The 22,192-nt window shown below is 39.6% G+C and overlaps 1 protein-coding gene across 1 annotated transcript in view; it reads left to right on the top strand.

Moving 5' to 3' along the window:
- LOC139760210 (uncharacterized) overlaps positions 1-22,192 on the top strand; it is a 554,062-nt gene that overhangs the window by 456,782 nt on the left and 75,088 nt on the right. Inside the window, exon 19 of the mRNA XM_071683144.1 lies at positions 17,168-17,325. Coding sequence (XP_071539245.1) covers positions 17,168-17,325 — 158 coding nt within the window. The remainder of the gene's footprint in view (positions 1-17,167; positions 17,326-22,192) is intronic.

Here is a 22,192-nt window from a genome sequence, read left to right as displayed (position 1 = left end):
GGCATGTATACGTGTAGGAAGAGAGGAAAGTGATTGGTTCTCAGTGAATGTAGGTTTGCGGCAGGGGTGTGTGATGTGTCCATGGTTGTTTAATTTGTTTATGGATGGGGTTGTTAGGGAGGTGAATGCAAGAGTTTTGGAAAGAGGGGCAAGTATGAAGTCTGTTGGGGATGAGAGAGCTTGGGAAGTGAGTCAGTTGTTGTTCGCTGATGATACAGCGCTGGTGGCTGATTCATGTGAGAAACTGCAGAAGCTGGTGACTGAGTTTGGTAAAGTGTGTGAACGAAGAAAGTTAAGAGTGAATGTGAATAAGAGCAAGGTTATTAGGTACAGTAGGGTTGAGGGTCAAGTCAATTGGGAGGTGAGTTTGAATGGAGAAAAACTGGAGGAAGTAAAGTGTTTTAGATATCTGGGAGTGGATCTGGCAGCGGATGGAACCATGGAAGCGGAAGTGGATCATAGGATGGGGGAGGGGGCGAAAATTCTGGGAGCCTTGAAGAATGTGTGGAAGTCGAGAACATTATCTCGGAAAGCAAAAATGGGTATGTTTGAAGGAATAGTGGTTCCAACAATGTTGTATGGTTGCGAGGCGTGGGCTATGGATTGAGTGGTGCACAGGAGGATGGATGTGCTGGATGTGTTTGAGGACAATGTGTGGTGTGAGGTGGTTTGATCGAGTAAGTAACGTAAGGGTAAGAGAGATGTGTGGAAATAAAAAGAGCGTGGTTGAGAGAGCAGAAGAGGGTGTTTTGAAATGGTTTGGGCACATGGAGAGAATGAGTGAGGAAAGATTGACCAAGAGGATATATGTGTCGGAGGTGGAGGGAACGAGGAGAAGAGGGAGACCAAATTGGAGGTGGAAGGATGGAGTGAAAAAGATTTTGTGTGATCGGGGCCTGAACATGCAGGAGGGTGAAAGGAGGGCAAGGAATAGAGTGAATTGGAGCGATGTGGTATACCGGGGTTGACGTGCTGTCAGTGGATTGAATCAGGGCATGTGAAGCGTCTGGGGTAAACCATGGAAAGCTGTGTAGGTATGTATATTTGCGTGTGTGGACGTATGTATATACATGTGTATGGGGGTGGGTTGGGCCATTTCTTTCGTCTGTTTCCTTGCGCTACCTCGCAAACGCGGGAGACAGCGACAAAGCAAAAAAAAAAAAAAAAATAAAAAAAAAATATATATATATATATATATATATATATATATATATATATATATATATATATATATATATATATATATATATATATCCCTGGGGATAGGGGAGAAAGAATACTTCCCACGTATTCCCTGCGTGTCGTAGGAGGCGACTAAAAGGGAAGGGAGCGGGGGGCTGGAAATCCTCCCCTCTCATTTTTTTTTTTTGTTCCAAAAGAAGGAACAGAGAAGGGGGCCAGGTGAGGATATTCCCTCAAAGGCCCAGTCCTCTGTTCTTAACGCTACCTCGCTATCGCGGGAAATGGCGAATGGCATGAAAGAAAAAATAATATATATATATATATATATATATATATATATATATATATATATATATATATATATATATATATATATATATATATATATATATATATATATATATATATATATATATATATATATATATATATATATATATATATATATATGTATATACATATACATATACATATACATATATATATATACATATATATATATATATATATATATATATATATATATATATATATATATATATATATATATATATATATATATATATATATATATATAAATATATATATATATATATATATATATATATATATATATATATATATTTATTTATTTGTCTATTTATTATTATTTTGCTTTGTCGCTGTCTCCCGCTTTTGCGAGGTAGCGCAAGGAAACAGACGAAAGAAATGGCCCAACCCACCCCCATACTCAATGTACACACACACATGCCCACACACGCAAACATACATACCTATACATCTCAATGTACACATATATATACATACAGAGACACATACATATATACCCATGCACACAATTCACACTGTCTGCCCCTATTCATTCCCATCGCCACATCTCCACACATAGAATACCATCCCCCTCCCCCCTCATGTGTGCGAGGTAGCGCTAGGAAAAGACACCAAAGGCCCCATTCGTTCACACTCAGTCTCTAGCTGTCATGTAATAATGCACCGAAACCACAGCTCCCTTTCGACATCCAGGCCCCACAAAACTTTCCATGGTTTACCCCAGACGCTTCACATGCTCTGGTTCAATCCATTGACAGCACGTCGACCCCGGTATACCACATCGTTCCAATTCACTTTATTCCTTGCACGCCTTTCACCCTCCTGCATGTTCAGGCCCCGATCACTCAAAATCTTTTTCACTCCATCTTTCCACCTCCAATTTGGTCTCCCACTTCTCCTCGTTCCTCCACCTCTGACACATATATCCTTTCGGTCAATCTTTCCTCACTCATTCTCTCCATGTGACCAAACCATTTCAAAACACCCTCTTCTGCTCTCTCAACCACACTCTTTTTATTTCCACACATCTCTCTTACCCTTACATTACTTAATCGATCAAACCACCTCACACCACATATTGTCCTCAAACATCTCATTTCCAGCACATCCACCCTCCTGCGCACAACTCTATCTATAGCCCACGCCTCGCAACCATACAACATTGTTGGAACCACTATTCCTTCAAACATACCCATTTTTGCTTTCCGAGAGAATGTTCTCGACTTCCACACATTCTTCAAGGCTCCAAGAATTTTCGCCCCCTCCCCCACCCTATGATTCACTTCCGCTTCCATGGTTCCATCCGCTGCCAGATCCACTACCAGATATCTAAAACACTTTATTTCCTCCAGTTTTTCTCCATTCAAACTTACCTCCCAATTGACTTGACCCTCAACCCTACTGTACCTAATAACCTTGCTCTTATTTACATTTACTCTTAACGTTCTTCTTTCACACACTTTACCAAACTTAGTCACCAGCTTCTGCAGTTTCTTACATGAATCAGCCACCAGCGCTGTATCATCAGCGAACAACAACTGACTCACTTCCCAATCTCTCTCATCCACAGCAGACTGATACTTGCCCCTCTTTCCAAAACTCTTGCATTCACCTCCCTAACAACCCCATCCATAAACAAATTAAACAACCATGGAGACATCACACACCCCTGCCGTAAACCTACATTCACTGAGAACCAATCACTTTCCTCTCTTCCTACACGTACACATGCCTTACATCCTCGATAAAAACTTTTCACTGCTTCTAACAACTTGCCTCCCACACCATATATTCTTAATACCTTCCACAGAGCATCTATATCAACTCTATCATATGCCTTCTCCAGATCCATGAATGCTACATACAAATCCATTTGCTTTTCTAAGTATTTCTCACATACATTCTTGAAAGCAAACACCTGATCCACACATCCTCTACCACTTCTGAAACCACACTGCTCTTCCCCAATCTAATGCTCTGTACATGCCTTCACCCTCTCAATCAATACCCTCCCATATAATTTACCAGGAATACTCAGCAAACTTATACCTCTGTAATTTGAGCACTCACTCTTATCCCCTTTGCCTTTGTACAATGGCACTATGCACGCATTCCGCCAATCCTCAGGCACCTCACCATGAGTCATACATACATTAAATAACCTTACCAACCAGTCAATAATACAGTCACCCCCTTTTTTAATAAATTCCACTGCAATACCATCCAAAGCTGCTGCCTTGCCGGCTTTCATCTTCCGCAAAGCTTTTAGTACCTCTTCTCTGTTTACCAAATCATTTTCCCTAACCCTCTCACTTTGCACACCACCTCGACCAAAACACCCTATATCTGCCACTCTATCATCAAACACATTCAACAAACCTTCAAAATACTCACTCCATCTCCTTCTCACATCATCACTACTTGTTATCACCTCCCCATTTGCGCCCTCCACTGAAGTTCCCATTTGCTCCCTTGTCTTACGCACTTTATTTACCTCCTTCCAGAACATCTTTTTATTCTCCCTAAGATTTAATGATACTCTCTCACCCCAACTCTCATCTGCCCTCTTTTTCACCTCTTGCACCTTTCTCTTGACCTCTTGTCTCTTTCTTTTATACATCTCCCACTCAATTGCATTTTTTCCCTGCAAAAATCGTCCAAATGCCTCTCTCTTCTCTTTCACTAATAATCTTACTTCTTCATCCCACCACTCACTACCCTTTCTAATCAACCCACCTCCCACTCTTCTCATGCCACAAGCATCTTTTGATTGGGAATACCTGGTTTAAAAAGCGAGATATACATAATTATACGTATGTAAGTAGGAGAGATAGCCAGAGAGCGTTATTGGATTACGTGTTAATTGACAGGCGCGCGAAAGAGAGACTTTTGGATGTTAATGTCCTAAGAGGTGCAACTGGAGGGATATCTGATCATTATCTTGTGGAGGCTAAGGTGAAGATCTGTATGGGTTTTCAGAAAAGAAGAGTGAATGTTGGGGTGAAGAGGGTGGTGAGAGTAAGTGAGCTTGGGAAGGAGACTTGTGTGAGGAAGTACCAGGAGAGACTGAGTACAGAATGGAAAAAGGTGAGAACAATGGAAGTAAGGGGAGTGGGGGAGGAATGGGATGTATTTAGGGAATCAGAGATGGATTGCGCAAAAGAAGATATGTATATATATATACATATATATATATATATATATATATATATATATATATATATATATATATATATATATATATATATATATATATATATATATATATATATATTTATATATATATATATATATATATATATATATATATATATATATATATATATATATATATATATATATATATATATATATATATATATATATATATATATGTACATATATATATATATATATATATATATATATATATATATATATATATATATATATATATATATATATATATATATATATGTACATATATATATATATCTTTTCTTTTTCTTTTAAACTATTTGCCATTTCCCGCGTTAGCGAGGTAGCGTTAAGAACAGAGGACTGGGCCTTTTTTGGAATATCCTCACCTGGCCCCCTCTGTTCCTTCTTTTGGAAAATTAAAAAAAAAAAAAAAAAAAAATGAGAGGGGAGGATTTCCAGCCCCCCCGCTCCCTCCCCTTTTAGTCGCCTTCTACGACACGCAGGGAATACTTGGGAAGTATTCTTAATCCCATATCCCCAGGGGGAACATATATATATATATATATATATATATATATATATATATATATATATATATATATATATATATATATATATATATATATTGGAAAGGATCACAATTTTGCGCGTGATCAAGATATTCGTATGAGTCCACGGGGAAAATGAAACACGAAAAGTTCCCAAGTGCACTTTCGTGTAATAATCACATCATCAGGGGAGACACAAGAGAGGAATATAACAGTCAGTTGATATACATCGAAGAGACGAAGCTAGGACGCCATTTGGTAAACATGCGATTGTCCAAAATGTGATTGTTTTTGGACAATCACATGTTTACCAAATGGCGTCCTAGGTTCGTCTCTTCGATGTATATCAACTGAACTGTTATATTCCTCTCTTGTGTGTCCCCTGATGATGTGATTATTACACGAAAGTGCACTTGGGAACTTTTCGTGTTTCATTTTCCCCGTGGACTCATAGGAATATATATATATATATATATATATATATATATATATATATATATATATATATATATATATATATTTTTTTTTTTTTTTTATACTTTGTCGCTGTTTCCCGCGTTTGCGAGGTAGCGCAAGGAAACAGACGAAAGAAATGGCCCAACCCCCCCCCCCCCATACACATGTACATACACACGTCCACACACGCAAATATACATACCTACACAGCTTTCCATGGTTTACCCCAGACGCTTCACATGCCTTGATTCAATCCACTGACAGCACGTCAACCCCGGTATACCACATCGCTCCAATTCACTCTATTCCTTGCCCTCCTTTCACCCTCCTGCATGTTCAGGCCCCGATCACACAAAATCTTTTTCACTCCATCTTTCCACCTCCAATTTGGTCTCCCTCTTCTCCTCGTTCCCTCCCTTCCGACACATATATCCTCTTGGTCAATCTTTCCTCACTCATTCTCTCCATGTGCCCAAACCATTTCAAACACCCTCTTCTGCTCTCTCAACCACGCTCTTTTTATTTCCACACATCTATCTTACCCTTACGTTACTTACTCGATCAAACCACCTCACACCACACATTTTCCTCAAACATCTCATTTCCAGCACATCCATCCTCCTGCGCACATCTCTATCCATAGCCCACGCCTCGCAACCATACAACATTGTTGGAACCACTATTCCTTCAAACATACCCATTTTTGCTTTCCGAGATAATGTTCTCGACTTCCACACATTTTTCAAGGCTCCCAGAATTTTCGCCCCCTCCCCCACCCTATGATCCACTTCCGCTTCCATGGTTCCATCCGCTGCAAGATCCACTCCCAGATATGTAAAACACTTTACTTCCTCCAGTTTTTCTCCATTCAAACTTACCTCCCAATTGACTTGACCCTCAACCCTACTGTACCTAATAACCTTGCTCTTATTCACATTTACTCTTAACTTTCTTCTTCCACACACTTTACCAAACTCAGTCACCAGCTTCTGCAGTTTCTCACATGAATCAGCCACCAGCGCTGTATCATCAGCGAACAACAACTGACTCACTTCCCAAGCTCTCTCATCCCCAACAGACTTCATACTTGCCCCTCTTTCCAGGACTCTTGCATTTACCTCCCTAACAACCCCATCCATAAACAAATTAAACAACCATGGAGACATCACACACCCCTGCCGCAAACCTACATTCACTGAGAACCAATCACTTTCCTCTCTTCCTACACGTACACATGCCTTACATCCTCGATAAAAACTTTTCACTGCTTCTAACAACTTGCCTCCCACACCATATATTCTTAATACCTTCCACAGAGCATAGCATAGAATGTAAGAAAGTAAATTCTCGATTAATATGGGTAAAATTGAAAGTTGATGGAGAGAGCATAGAATGTAAGAAAGTAAATTCTCGATTAATATGGGTAAAATTGAAAGTTGATGGAGAGAGGTGGGTGATTATTGGTGCATATGCACCTGGGCATGAGAAGAAAGATCATGAGAGGCAAGTGTTTTGGGAGCAGCTGAATGAGTGTGTTAGCGGTTTTGATGCACGAGACCGGGTTATAGTGATGGGTGATTTGAATGCAAAGGTGAGTAATGTGGCAGTTGAGGGAATAATTGGTATGCATGGGGTGTTCAGTGTTGTAAATGGAAATGGTGAAGAGCTTGTAGATTTATGTGCTGAAAAAGGACTGATGATTGGGAATACCTGGTTTAAAAAGCGAGATATACATAAGTATACTTATGTAAGTAGGAGAGATGGCCAGAGAGCGTTATTGGATTACGTGTTAATTGACAGGCGTGCGAAAGAGAGACTTTTGGATGTTAATGTGCTGAGGGGTGCAACTGGAGGGATGTCTGATCATTATCTTGTGGAGGCTAAGGTGAAGATTAGTATGGGTTTTCAGAAAAGAGGAGTGAATGTTGGGGTGAAGAAGGTGGTGAGAGTAAGTGAGCTTGGGAAGGAGACCTGTGTGGGGAAGTACCAGGAGAGACTGTGTACAGAATGGAAAAAGGTGAGAACAATGGAAGTAAGGGGAGTGGGGGAGGAATGGGATGTATTTAGGGAATCAGATGGATTGCGCAAAAGATGCTTGTGGCATGAGAAGAGTGGGAGGTGGGCTGTTTAGAAAGGGTAGTGAGTGGTGGGATGAAGAAGTAAGAGTATTAGTGAAAGAGAAGAGAGAGGCATTTGGACGATTTTTGCAGGGAAAAAATGCAATTGAGTGGGAGAAGTATAAAAGAAAGAGACAGGAGGTCAAGAGAAAGGTGCAAGAGGTGAAAAAAAGGGCAAATGAGAGTTGGGGTGAGAGACTATCAGTAAATTTTAGGGAGAATAAAAAGATGTTCTGGAAGGAGGTAAATAGGGTGCGTAAGACAAGGGAGCAAATGGGAACTTCAGTGAAGGGCGTAAATGGGGAGGTGATAACAAGTAGCGGTGATGTGAGAAGGAGATGGAATGAGTATTTTGAAGGTTTGTTGAATGTGTCTGATGACAGAGTGGCAGATATAGGGTGTTTTGGTCGAGGTGGTGTGCAAAGTGAGAGGGTTAGGGAAAATGATTTGGTAAACAGAGAAGAGGTAGTAAAAGCTTTGCGGAAGATGAAAGCCGGCAAGGCAGCAGGTTTGGATGGTATTGCAGTGGAATTTATTAAAAAAGGGGGTGACTGTATTGTTGACTGGTTGGTAAGGTTATTTAATGTATGTATGACTCATGGTGAGGTGCCTGAGGATTGGCGGAATGCGTGCATAGTGCCATTGTACAAAGGCAAAGTGGATAAGAGTGAGTGCTCAAATTACAGAGGTATAAGTTTGTTGAGTATTCCTGGTAAATTATATGGGAGGGTATTGATTGAGAGGGTGAAGGCATGTACAGAGCATCAGATTGGGGAAGAGCAGTGCGGTTTCAGAAGTGGTAGAGGATGTGTGGATCAGGTGTTTGCTTTGAAGAATGTATGTGAGAAATACTTAGAAAAGCAAATGGATTTGTATGTAGCATTTATGGATCTGGAGAAGGCATATGATAGAGTTGATAGATATATATACATATATATATATATATATATATATATATATATATATATATATATATATATATGTTATCGCTGGGGATAGGGGAGAAAGAATACTTCCCACGTATTCCCTGCGTGTCGTAAAAGGCGACTAAAAGGGTAGGGAGCGGGGGGCTGGAAATCCTCGCCCCTCTATCTTTTTTTATTTTTCCAAAAGAAGGAACAGAGAAGGGGGCCAAGTGAGGATATTCCCTCAAAGGCCCAGTCCTCTGTTTTTAACGCTATCTCGCTAATGAGGGAAATGGCGGATAGTTTGAGAGAAAAGAAATATTATATATATATATATATATATATATATATATATATATATATATATATATATATATATATATATATATATTTTCTTTTTTTTTTCCAAAAGAAGGAACAGAGAAGGGGGCCAGGTGAGGATATTCCCTCAAATGCCCAGTCCTCTGTTCTTAACGCTACCTCACTATCGCGGGAAATGGCGAATAGTATGAAAGAAATATATATATATATATATATATATATATATATATATATATATATATATATATATATATATATATATACATAGATAGATAGATAGATACATCTGAGGGATAAGGGAGAAAGAATACTTCCCACGCATTCCTCACATGTCTCTATTTGAATCGAAGCTCAAGGGTAAAGGAGAAGAGTGGCTTGGGAATGTCTTGGGAGTAAAGTCAGGGATTAGTGAGAGGACAAGAGCAAGGGAAGGAGTAGCAATACTCCTGAAACAGCAGTGGTAGGAGTATGTGATAGAGTGTAAGAATGTAAGCTAGATTAATATGGGTAAAACTGAAAGTTGATGGAGAGAGATAGGTGATTATTGGTGCATATGCATCTGGTCATGAGAAGAAAGATCATGAGAGGCAAGTGTTTTGGGAGCAGCTGAATGAGTGTGTTAGTGGTTTTGATGCACGAGACCGGGTTATGGTGATGGGTGATTTGAATGCAAAGGTGAGCAATGTGGCAGTTGAGGGAATAATTGTTGTACATGGGGTGTTCAGTGTTGGAAATGGAAATGGTGAAGAGCTTGTAGATTTATGTGCTGAAAAACGACTGGTGATTGGGAATACCTGGTTAAAAAGAGATATACATAAGTATACAAATGTAAGTAGGAGAAATGGCCAGAGAGCGTTATTGGATTACGTGTTAATTGATAGGCGCGCAAAAGAGAGACTTTTGGAAGTTAATGTGCTGAGAGGTGCAACTAGAGGAATGTCTGATCATTATCTTGTGGAGGCGAAGGTGAAGATTTATAGAGGTTTTCAGGAAAGAAGAGAGAATGATGGGGCGGAAAGAGTGGTGAGAGTAAGTGAGCTGAGGAAGGAGACTCGTGTGAGGAAGTACCAGGAGGGACTTAGTACATAAAGGAAAAAGGTGAGAACAAAGGACGTAAAGGGTGTGGGGAAGGAATGGAATGTATTTATGGAAGCAGTGATGGCTTGCGCAAAAGATGGTTGTGGCATGGTTTACCGTGGGAGGTGGGCAGATTAGAAAGGGTAGTGAGTGGTGGGATGAAGAAGTAAGATTATTAGTGAGAGAGAAGAGAGACGCATTTGTACAAGTTTTGCAGGGAAATAGTGCAAATAACTGGAAGATGTATAAAAGAAAGAGGCAGGAGGTCAAGAGAAAGGTGCAAGAGGTGAAAAAGGGCAAGAGAGGGTTGGGGTGAAAGAGTATCATTAAATTTTAGGGAGAATGAAAATATGTTTTGGAAGGAGGGAAATAAAGTGCGTAAGACAAGCGAACAAATGGAAACATCAGTGAAAGGGACAAGTGGAGAGGTAATAACAAGTAGTGGTGATGTGAGAAACAGATGGAGTGAGTATTTTGAAGGTTTGTTGATTGTGTTTGATGATAGAGTGGCAGATATAGGGTGTTTTCGTCGAGGTGGTGTGCAAAGTGAGAGGGTTAGGGAGAATGACTTGGTAAACAGGTAAGAGGTAGTAAAAGCTTTTTTGTGGAAGATGGAAGCCGGCAAGGCAGCAGGTTTGGATGGTATTGCAGTGGAATTTATTAAAAAAGGGGGTGACTGTATTGTTGACTGGTTGGTAAGGTTATTTAATGTATGTATGACTCATGGTGAGGTGCCTGAGGATTGGCGGAATGCGTGCATAGTGCCATTGTACAAAGGCAAAGGGGATAAGAGTGAGTGCTCAAATTACAGAGGTATAAGTTTGTTGAGTATTCCTGGTAAATTATATGGGAGGGTATTGATTGAGAGGGTGAAGGCATGTACAGAGCATCAGATTGGGGAAGAGCAGTGTGGTTTCAGTAGTGGTAGAGGATGTGTGGATCAGGTGTTTGCTTTGAAGAATGCATGTGAGAAATACTTAGAAAAGCAAATGGATTTGTATGTAGCATTTATGGATCTGGAGAAGGCATATGATAGAGTTGATAGAGAGTTGTGGGAGGCATGTTGTTAGAAGCAGTAAAAAGTTTTTATCAAGGATGTAAAGCATGTGTACGTGTAGGAAGAGAGGAAAGTGATTGGTTCTCAGAGAATGTAGGTTTGCGGCAGGGGTGTCGTGATGTCTCCATGGTTGTTTAATTTGTTTATGGATGGGGTTGTTAGGGAGGTGAATACAAGAGTTTTGGAAAGAGGGGCAAGTATGCAGTCTATTGTAGATGAGAGAGCTTGTGACGTGAGTCAGTTGTTGTTGTTATGATATCAGCGCTGGTGGCTGATTCATGTGAGAAACTGCAGAAGCTGGTGACTGAGTATGATAAAGTGTGAGAAAGAAGAAAGCTGAGATTAAATGTGAATAAGAGTAAGGTTATCAGGTACAGTAGTGTTGAGAGACAAGTCAATTGGGAGGTAAGTTTGAATGGAGAAAAACTGGATGAAGTGAAGTGTTTTAGATATCTGGGAGTGGATTTGGCAGCGGATGGATCCATGGAAGCAGAAGTGAATCATAGGGTGGGAGAGGGGGTCGAAAGTTCTGGGAGAGTTGAAGAATGTGTGGAAATCAAGAACTTTATCTTGGAAAGCAAAAGTGGGTATGTTTGAAGGAATAGTGGTTCCAACAATGTTATATGGTTGCGAGGCGTGGGCTATAGAGTTGTGCAGAGGAAGGTGGGTGTGCTGGAAATGAGATGTTTGAGGACATATGTGGTGTGAGGTTGTTTGATCGAGTGAATAATGAAAGGGTAAGAGAGATGTGTGGTAATAAAAAGAGTGTGGTTGAGAGAGCAGAAGAGGGTGTTTTGAAATGGTTTGGTCACATGGAGAGAATGAGTGAAGAAAGATTGACAAAGAGGATATATGTGTCAGAGGTTGAGGGAACGAGAAGTGGGAGACCAAATTTGAGGTGGAAAGATGGAGTGAAAAAGATTTTGAGTGATCGGGGCCTGAACATGCTGGAGGGCGAAAGGCGTACGAGGAATTGACTGAATTGGAAAGATATTACCCTATGATATTACCCTCTCTTATATGATACTACCCTCTCTCATGTGAAATTACCCTCTTTCATAAGATGTTACCCTATCTGCTATGATATTACCCTTTCTCATATGATATTACCCTCTCTCATATGATATTACCCTCTCTCATATGACATAACCCTCTCTTTCATGTGATATTACCCTCTCTCATATGATATTTCCCTCTCTCCTATGATATTATCGTTTCTCACATGATATTACCCTCTCTCTCCTTAGATATTACCCTCTCTTCTATGATAATACTCTCTCCCTCCTATGTTATTACCCTCTCTCACATGGTATTACCCTCTCTCATATGATATTACCCTCTCTCCTATGATATTACCCTTTCTCCTATGATATTACCCTTTCTCATATGATATTACCCTGTCTCTCCTATGTTATTACCCTCTCTAATATGATATTACCATCTCTCCTATGATATTTCCCTCTCTCTCCTATGATATTATCCTGTCTCATATGGTATTATCCTCTCTCATATTACATTACCCTCTCTTCTATAATATTTCTCTCTCTCTCCTATGATATTACCCTCTCCCAAATGATATTACCCTCTCACTCCTATGATATTGCCCTCTCTTATGTGATATTACCCTCTCCTATGATATCACCCTCTCTCTCCTACGATATTACTCTCTCTCATATGATATTACATTCTCTTTTATGATATTACCCCCTCTTATATGGTATTACCCTCTTCCATATGATGCTACCCTCTTTCTCGTAAGATATTACCCTTTAATATGATATCACCCACTCGCCTGTGATATTACCGTTTCTTTCCTATGTTATTACCCTCTCATATGATATTACCCTCTTTCCTATGATATTACCCTCTCATATGATATTACCCTTTCTACTGTGATATTACCCTCTCTCCTGTGATATTATCTTCTCTCTCCTATGACATTACCCTCTCATATGATATTTCCTTCTTTCATATGATATTACCCTCTCTCCTATGATATTACCCTCTCTTATATTATATTACCCTCTCTCCTATTGTATTAACCTCTCTTCTATGATATTAGCTTCTCATCTATGATATTATCTTCTTTCCTATGATACTATCCTCTCTCATATGATATTACCTTCTTTCCTTTGATATTACCCTCTCTCATATGATATTACCCTTTCCCATATGATATTACCCTCTCTCATATTACATTACCCTCTCTCTCCTACGATATTACCCTCTCCTATGATATTACTCTCTCCTATGATATTACCTTCTCTCATATGATAGTACATTCTCTCCTCTTATATTACCCTCTCTCATAAGATATTACCCTCTCCCTCCTATGACGTTACCCTTTCTCCTGTGATATTAACCTCTTTCTGCTATGATATTACCCTCTCTCTTATTTCATTACCATAATATTACCTTCTCTCCTATGATATTACTATAATATTACCCTCTCTTTTATTGTATTCCACTCTGTCTCCTATGATATTGCCCTGTCTCCTAGAATAATACCTTCTCTCTTATGATATTACCCTCTCTCATATGATATTACTTTCTCTCCTATGATATTACCCTCTCTCATATGATATCACCCACGCTCATATGATATTACCCTTTCTCATATGATATTACGCTCTCTCTTATGATATTACTATAACATTGCCCTCTTTCCTATGATGTCACTATGATATTACCCTCTCTGCTATGATATTACGCTCTCTCTCCTATGATATTGCCTTCTCTCATATGATATCACCCACTCTCATATGACATTATCCTCTCTCACATGATATTACCCTCTCTCTTCTAAGATGTTATCCTCTCTCATATGATATTATCCTCTCTCTCCTATGATATTATCCTCTCTCACATGATATTACTCTCTCTCTCTCTCTCTCTCCTATGTTATTACTCTATTCTGATATCACCCTCTCTCCTATGATATTCCGCTCTCTCTTACGATATTTCCCTCTCTCTCCTGTGTTATTACCCTATCTCATATGATATTACCCTTTTTCATATGATATTACCCTCTTTCCTATAATATTTCCCTCTCTCTCCCATGATATTACCCTCTCTCATATGATATTTCCCTTTTCCTCCTTTGATATTACCCTCTCATTTGATATTACCCTCTCTCCTATGATACTACCATCTTTCTTCTTTGATATTAACCTCTCTCATATGATATTACCCTCTTACTCATATGATATTGCCCTCTCTTATATGAAATTACCCTCATCTATGATATTACCCTCTCTCCTATGATATTACCCCCTCTTCTATGATATTAGCTTCTCTCCTATGATATTACCCTCTCTTTCCTATGGTGTTACTCTCTCTCATATGATATTACCCTCTCTCCAATGATATTACCATCTCTCATATGATATTACCCTTTCGAATATAATATTACCCTCTCTCATATGATTTACACTCTCTCTCTTATGATATTACCCTCTTTCCTATGATATTACCCTCTCCTATGATATTACCTTGCCTCATATGATATTACCTTCTCTTCTATTATCTTACCCTTTCTCATATGATATTATACTCTCTCTCTCCAATGATATTACCCTGTAATATGATATTACCCTCTCATATGATATTTCCCTTTCTCCTATGATATTACCCTCTCTCCTATGATATTACCTTCTCTCCTATGATATTACCCCCTCTTATATTATATTACCCTCTCTTCTATGGCATTACCCTCTCTTCTATGATATTAGCTTCTCTCCTATGATATTATCCTCTTTCCTATGATATTACCCTCTCTCATATGATATTACCCTCTCTCCTCTCATATTACCATATTACCCTCTCTACTGTGATATTACTATAACATTGCCCTCTCCTCTATTGTATTACACTCTTTCTTCTGTCATATTACCCTATCTTCTATGATAATATCTTCTCTCTGATGATAATACCCTCTCTCATATCATATCATTTTCTCTCCTATGATGTTACAATCTTTAATATGATATTACCCTCTCTCCTATGATATTACTATAACATTACCTTCACTCCTATGATATCACAATGATATTACCCTCTCTCCTATGATATTACCTTCTCTCTCCTACGATATTGTCTTCTCTCATATGATATTACCCTTTCTCATATGATATTACCCTCTCTCATATATTTCCCTCTCTCCTGTGATATTACCCTCTCATATATTTCCCTCTCTCCAATGATATTACCCTCTCTCCCATGATATTACCGTCTCTTCTATGATATTACTCTCTCTCCTATGATATTACCCCTTCTTATATGATATTACCCCCTCTTATATGATATTAACCTCTCTCCTATGATATTACCCTCTCTTCTATGATATTAGCTTTTCTCTTATGATATTACCCTCTCTTTCCTATGATATTACCCTCTCTCATACGATATTATCCTCTCTCCTATGACATTACCATCTCTCATATGATATTACCCTTTCACATATGATATTACCCTCTCTCATATGATATAACCCTCTCTCTCTCATATGATATTACCCTCTCTCCTATGATATTACCCTCTCCTATGATATACCCTTCTTTCATATGATATTACATTCTCTCTTACTATCTTATCCCTCTTTCATATGATATTACCCGCTCTCTCCTATGATATTACCCTCTCTCCTGTGATATTAACCTCTCTCTCCCATGATATTACCCTCTCTCATATGATATTACCCTCTCTCCTATCATATTACCATAATATTACCCTCTCTCTTATGATATCATCCTTTTTTCTATTATATCACCCTTTCTCTCCTATGATATTACCCTATCTCCTATTATGATACCTTCTTCCTTATGATAATACCCTCTCTCATACGTTATTACACCTCTCTCATGTCATTATTTTCTCTCCTTTGATATTACGCTCTCTCATATGATATTATCCTCTCCCCTATGATAGTAATATAACATTACCCTCTCTCTTATGATATCACTATGATATTACCCTTTCTCTCTCCTATGATATTGCCTTCTCTCATATGATATTACCCTTTCTCTCCTATGATATTACCCTCTCTATTATGATATTACCCTCTCTCCTATGATATTACCCTCTCTCTCCTATGATATTGCCTTCTCTCCTATGATATTACCCTCCCTCCTATGATACTACCCTCTCTCTTATGATATTACCCTCTCTCTCCTATGATATTACCCTTTCTCTTGTGATATTACCCTCTCTCTCCTTTGATATTACCCCCTCTCCTATGATAATACCCTTTCTCCTATGATATTACCCTCTCTCCTATGATATCACTATGATATTACCCTTTCTCTCTCCTATGATATTGCCTTCTCTCATATGATATTACCTTCTTTCTCCTATGATATTTGCCTTTTTCCTATGTTAACAACCTCTCTCTTATGATCAACTTTTCTCTAACCTCTTCTCTGTTATATATATTTTTTTATTTGTCTCCCTAACCACAGCTTGACTTGTATCAGGGAGTCATTTATTGTCTTTTATTAACGAAGTTGGTTGAATAATTTGACCCAAATAAATGGACCATGAACGACGTGATATTCAACACCTCTTCTGCCTCTTTGAAAAGGACGGTGTTCGCATGACCTATGCCTAGCTAGCAGCTACCTGCTTATGATCCTTATTATCTTGGTACGAGTACTGGCTGAAGTGGCAGGTTTTACATAGTAACAGACACAGCATCGTTAACCAATTGTTATTATCTACCTGAACGAGGCAGCCATGAACATTATTAGCTTTGTGCAACAACTTATTGAAACAAGTCTGGCTTGTGAGGTGGAGGTTGTGTGGGTACAAATGATAGGTTATGAGTGTAGGTTATGATGGACAGACCTTAGTCATATTGAGGTGTTTGCTGGTAGGTGTGAGGAATTCATTCATTGTAAATTTTAACAAATGTTTCCACTCTTGCATGAAGCAATAACTTAGAATTATTTCTCCGTCGATTTATGATCATTTCAACTAGCCAGCTTTATTTGCTCTTAGCCCAGGTTCAGAGACCCATTGGCTTGGCTTCCAGTATTGCTGCAAACTTGCCCATCGCCTTCCACCACCTCCAGATGCACTCCAGTACTTGCACTTTATCAGCAGCGCTTACAAGAGCAGCTACTGTTGCTACCGCTTACATCTACTCTCTACTACAAGTACGTTCCAAATCTATATATATATATATATATATATATATATATATATATATATATATATATATATATATATATATATATATATATATATATATATATATATATATATATATATATAATATCCCTTGGGATAGGGGAGAAAGAATACTTCCCACGTATTCCCTGCGTGTCGTAGAAGGCGACTAAAAGGGAAGAGATCGGGGGGCTGGAAATCCTCCCCTCTCAATTTTTTTTAATTTTCCAAAAGAAGGAACAGAGAAGGGGGCCAGGTGAGGATATTCCCTCAATGGCCCAGTCCTCTGTTCTTAACGCTACCTCGCTAACGCGGGAAATGGCGAATAGTTTCAAAAAAAAAAAAAAAATATATATATATATATATATATATATATATATATATTATCCCTGGGGATAGGGGTGAAAGAATACTTCCCACGCATTCCTCGCGTGTCGTAGAAGGCGACTAGAGGGGACGGAAGCGAGGGGCCAGAAATCCTCCCCTCCTTGTATTTTTTAACTTTCTAAAATGGGAAACAGAAGAAGGAGTCACGCGGGGAGTGCTCATCCTCCTCGAAGGTTCAGACTGGGGTGTCTAAATGTGTGTGGATGTAACCAAGATGTGAAAAAAGGGGAGATAGGTAGTATGTTTGAGGAAAGGAACCTGGATGTTTTGGCTCTGAGTGAAACGAAGCTCAAGGGTAAAGGGGAAGAGTGGTTTGGGAATGTCTTGGGAGTAAAGTCAGGGGTTAGTGAGAGGACAAGAGCAAGGGAAGGAATAGCAGTACTCCTGAAACAGGAGTTGTGGGAGTATGTGATAGAATGTAAGAAATTAAATTCTCGATTAATTTGGGTAAAACTGCAAGTTGATGGAGAGAGATGGGTATTTATTGGTGCATATGCACCTGGGCATGAGAAGAAAGATCTTGAGAGGCAAGTGTTTTGGGAGCAGCTGAATGAGTGTGTTAGTGGTTTTGATGCACGAGACCGGGTTATAGTGATGGGTGATTTGAATGCAAAGGTGAGTAATGTGGCAGTTGAGGGAATAATTGGTATACATGGGGTGTTCAGTGTTGTAAATGGAAATGGTGAAGAGCTTGTAGATTTATGTGCTGAAAAATGACTGGTGATTGGGAATACCTGGTTTAAAAAGCGAGATATACATAAGTATACGTATGTAAGTAGGAGAGATGGCCAGAGAGCGTTATTGGATTACGTGTTAATTGACAGGCGCGCGAAAGATAGACTTTTGGATGTTAATGTGCTGAGAGGTGCAACTGGAGGGATGTCTGATCATTATCTTGTGGAGGCTAAGGTGAAGATTTGTATGGGTTTTCAGAAAAGAAGAGTGAATGTTGGGGTGAAGAGGGTGGTGAGAGTAAGTGAGCTTGGGAAGGAGACTTGTGTGAGGAAGTACCAGGAGAGACTGAGTACAGAATGGAAAAAGGTGAGAACAATGGAAGTAAGGGGAGTGGGGGAGGACTGGGAGGTATTTAGGGAATCAGTGATGGATTGCGCAAAAGATGCTTGTGGCATGAGAAGAGTGGGAAGTGGGTTGATTAGAAAGGGTAGTGAGTGGTGGGATGAAGATATGATAGAGTTGATAGAGATGCTCTGTGGAAGGTATTAAGAATATATGGTGTGGGAGGCAAGTTGTTAGAAGCAGTGAAAAGTTTTTATCGAGGATGTAAGGCATGTGTACGTGTAGGAAGAGAGGAGAGTGATTGGTTCTCAGTGAATGTAGGTTTGCGGCAGGGGTGTGTGATGTCTCCATGGTTGTTTAATTTGTTTATGGCTGGGGTTGTTAGGGAGGTAAATGCAAGAGTTTTGGAAAGAGGGGCAAGTATGAAGTCTGTTGGGGATGAGAGAGCTTGGGAAGTGAGTCAGTTGTTGTTCGCTGATGATACAGCGCTGGTGGCTGATTCATGTGAGAAACTGCAAAAGCTGGTGACTGAGTTTGGTAAAGTGTGTGAAAGAAGAAAGTTAAGAGTAAATGTGAATAAGAGCAAGGTTATTAGGTACAGTAGGGTTGAGGGTCAAGTCAATTGGGAGGTAAGTTTGAATGGAGAAAAACTGGAGGAAGTAAAGTGTTTTACATATCTGGGAGTGGATCTTGCAGCGGATGGAACCATGGAAGCGGAAGTGGATCATAGGGTGGGGGAGGGGGCGAAAATTCTGGGAGCCTTGAAGAATGTGTGGAAGTCGAGAACATTATCTCGGAAAGCAAAAATGGGTATGTTTGAAGGAATAGTGGTTCCAACAATGTTGTATGGTGTGCGAGGCGTGGGCTATGGATAGAGATGTGCGCAGGAGTGTGGATGTGCTGGAAATGAGATGTTTGAGGACAATGTGTGGTGTGAGGTGGTTTGATCGAGTAAGTAACGTAAGGGTAAGATAGATGTGTGGAAATAAAAAGAGCGTGGTTGAGAGAGCAGAAGAGGGTGTTTTGAAATGGTTTGGGCACATGGAGAGAATGAGTGAGGAAAGATTGACCAAGAGGATATATGTGTCGGAGGTGGAGGGAACGAGGAGAAGAGGGAGACCATATTGGAGGTGGAAAGATGGAGTGAAAAAGATTTTGTGTGATCGGGGCCTGAACATGCAGGAGGGTGAAAGGAGGGCAAGGAATAGAGTGAATTGGATCGATGTGGTATACCGGGGTTGACGTGCTGTCAGTGGATTGAATCAGGGCATGTGAAGCGTCTGGGGTAAACCATGGAAAGCTGTGTAGGTATGTATATTTGCGTGTGTGGACGTATGTATATACATGTGTATGGGGGTGGGTTGGGCCATTTCTTTCGTCTGTTTCCTTGCGCCACCTCGCAAACGCGGGACACAGCGACAAAGCCAAGAAAAAAAAATATATATATATGTATATATATATATATATATATATATATATATATATATATATATATATATATATATATATATATGTATATATATATATATATATATATATATATATATATATATATATATATATATATATATATATATATATATATATATATATATATATTCATTTATCTTCTCTATTGTACTTTGTCTTTGTCTCCCGCGTTAGCGAGGTAGCGCAATGGAGCAGACGAAACAATGACCCAACTCACCCACATACAAAGGTATATACATACACATCCACACACACAAACCTATACATTTCACCGTATACATATATATACCTACAAAGGCATATACATATATATACCTACAAAGCATATACATATGTATACACATATACATAATTCATACTTGCTGCCTTTATTCATTCTCGTCGCCACCCCGCCACACATGATATGACAACCCCCTCACCCCACGCGCGCTCGAGGTATCGCTGGGAAAAAAGAAAACAAAGGCAACATTCGTTCACACTTAGTCTCTAGCTGTCATATATAATGCACCGAAACCACAGCTCCCTTTCCACATCCAGGCCCTTAAAAACTTCTCATAGCTTACCCCAAATGCTTCACATGCCCTGGTTCAATCCATTGACAGCACGTCGACCCCGGTATACAACATCGTTCCAATTCAGTCTATTCCTTGCAAGCCTTTCACCCTCCTGCATGTTCAGTCCCCGATCACTCAAAATCTTTTTCACTCCATCCTTCCACCTCCAATTTTGTCTCCCACTTCTCCTCCTTCCCTCCACCTCTGACACATATATCCTCTTTGTCAATCTTTCCTCACTCATTCTCACCATGTGACCAAACCATTTCAAAACACCCTCATCTGCTCTCTTAGCCACACTCTTTTTATTTCCACACATCTCTCTTACCCTTTCATTACATATTCGATCAAACCACTTCACACCGTATATTGTCCTCAAACATCTCATTCCCAACACATCCACCCTCCTTCGCACAAACCTATCTCTAGCCCACGCCTCGCAACCATATAACATTGTTGGAACTACTATTCCTTCAAACATACCCATTTTTGCTTTCCAAGATAATGTTCTCGCCTTCCATACATCTATCAACGCTCCCAGAACTTTCGCCCCCTCCCCCACCCTGTGACTCACTTCCGCTTCCATGGTTCCATCCGCTGCCAAATGCATTCCCGGATATCTAAAACACTTCACTTCCTCCAATTTTTCTCCATTCAAACTTACCTCCCAGTTGGCTTGTCCCTCAGCCCTATTGTACCTAATAACTTTGCTCTCATTCACATTTGCTCTCAGCTTTCTTCTTTCACACACTTTACCAAACTCAGTCACCAGCTTCTGCAGTTTCTCACCCAAATCAACCACCAGTGCTGTATCATCAGCGAACAACTGACTCAATTTCCAAGCTCTCTCATCCACAACAAACTGCATACTTGCCCCTCTCTCCAAAACTCTTGCACTCACCTCCCTAGCAACCCCATCCATAAACAAATAAAACAACCATGGAGGCGTCACCCACCCCTGCTTCAAACCGACGTTCACTGAGAGCCAATCACTTTCCTCTCTTCCTACTCGTACATATGCCTTACATCCTCGATAAAAACTTTTCACTGCTTCTAACAACTTGCCTCCACATCATATATTCTTAATGCCTTCCACATAACATCTATATCAACTCTATCATATGCCTTCTCCATATCCATAAAAGCTACATACAAATCCAAATTGTTTTTCTAAGTATTTCTCACATACGTTCTTCAAAGCAAACACCTGATCCACACATCCTCTACCACTTCTGAAACCACACTGCTCTTCCCCAATCTGATGCTCTGTACATGCCTCCACCCTCTCAATCAATACCCTTCCATATAATTTCCCAGGAATACTCAACAAACTTATACCTCTGAAATTTGAACACTCACCTTTATTCCCTTTGCCTTTGTGCAATGGCACTATGCATGTATTCCGCCAGTCCTCAGGCACTTCACT

This window comes from Panulirus ornatus, chromosome 35 (assembly GCF_036320965.1).
Source record: "Panulirus ornatus isolate Po-2019 chromosome 35, ASM3632096v1, whole genome shotgun sequence".
NCBI classification, from domain to species: Eukaryota; Metazoa; Arthropoda; class Malacostraca; order Decapoda; family Palinuridae; genus Panulirus; species Panulirus ornatus.
The sequence above is the reverse complement of the archived record's forward strand: the minus strand, read 5'-3'. Positions and strand labels throughout refer to the sequence as shown.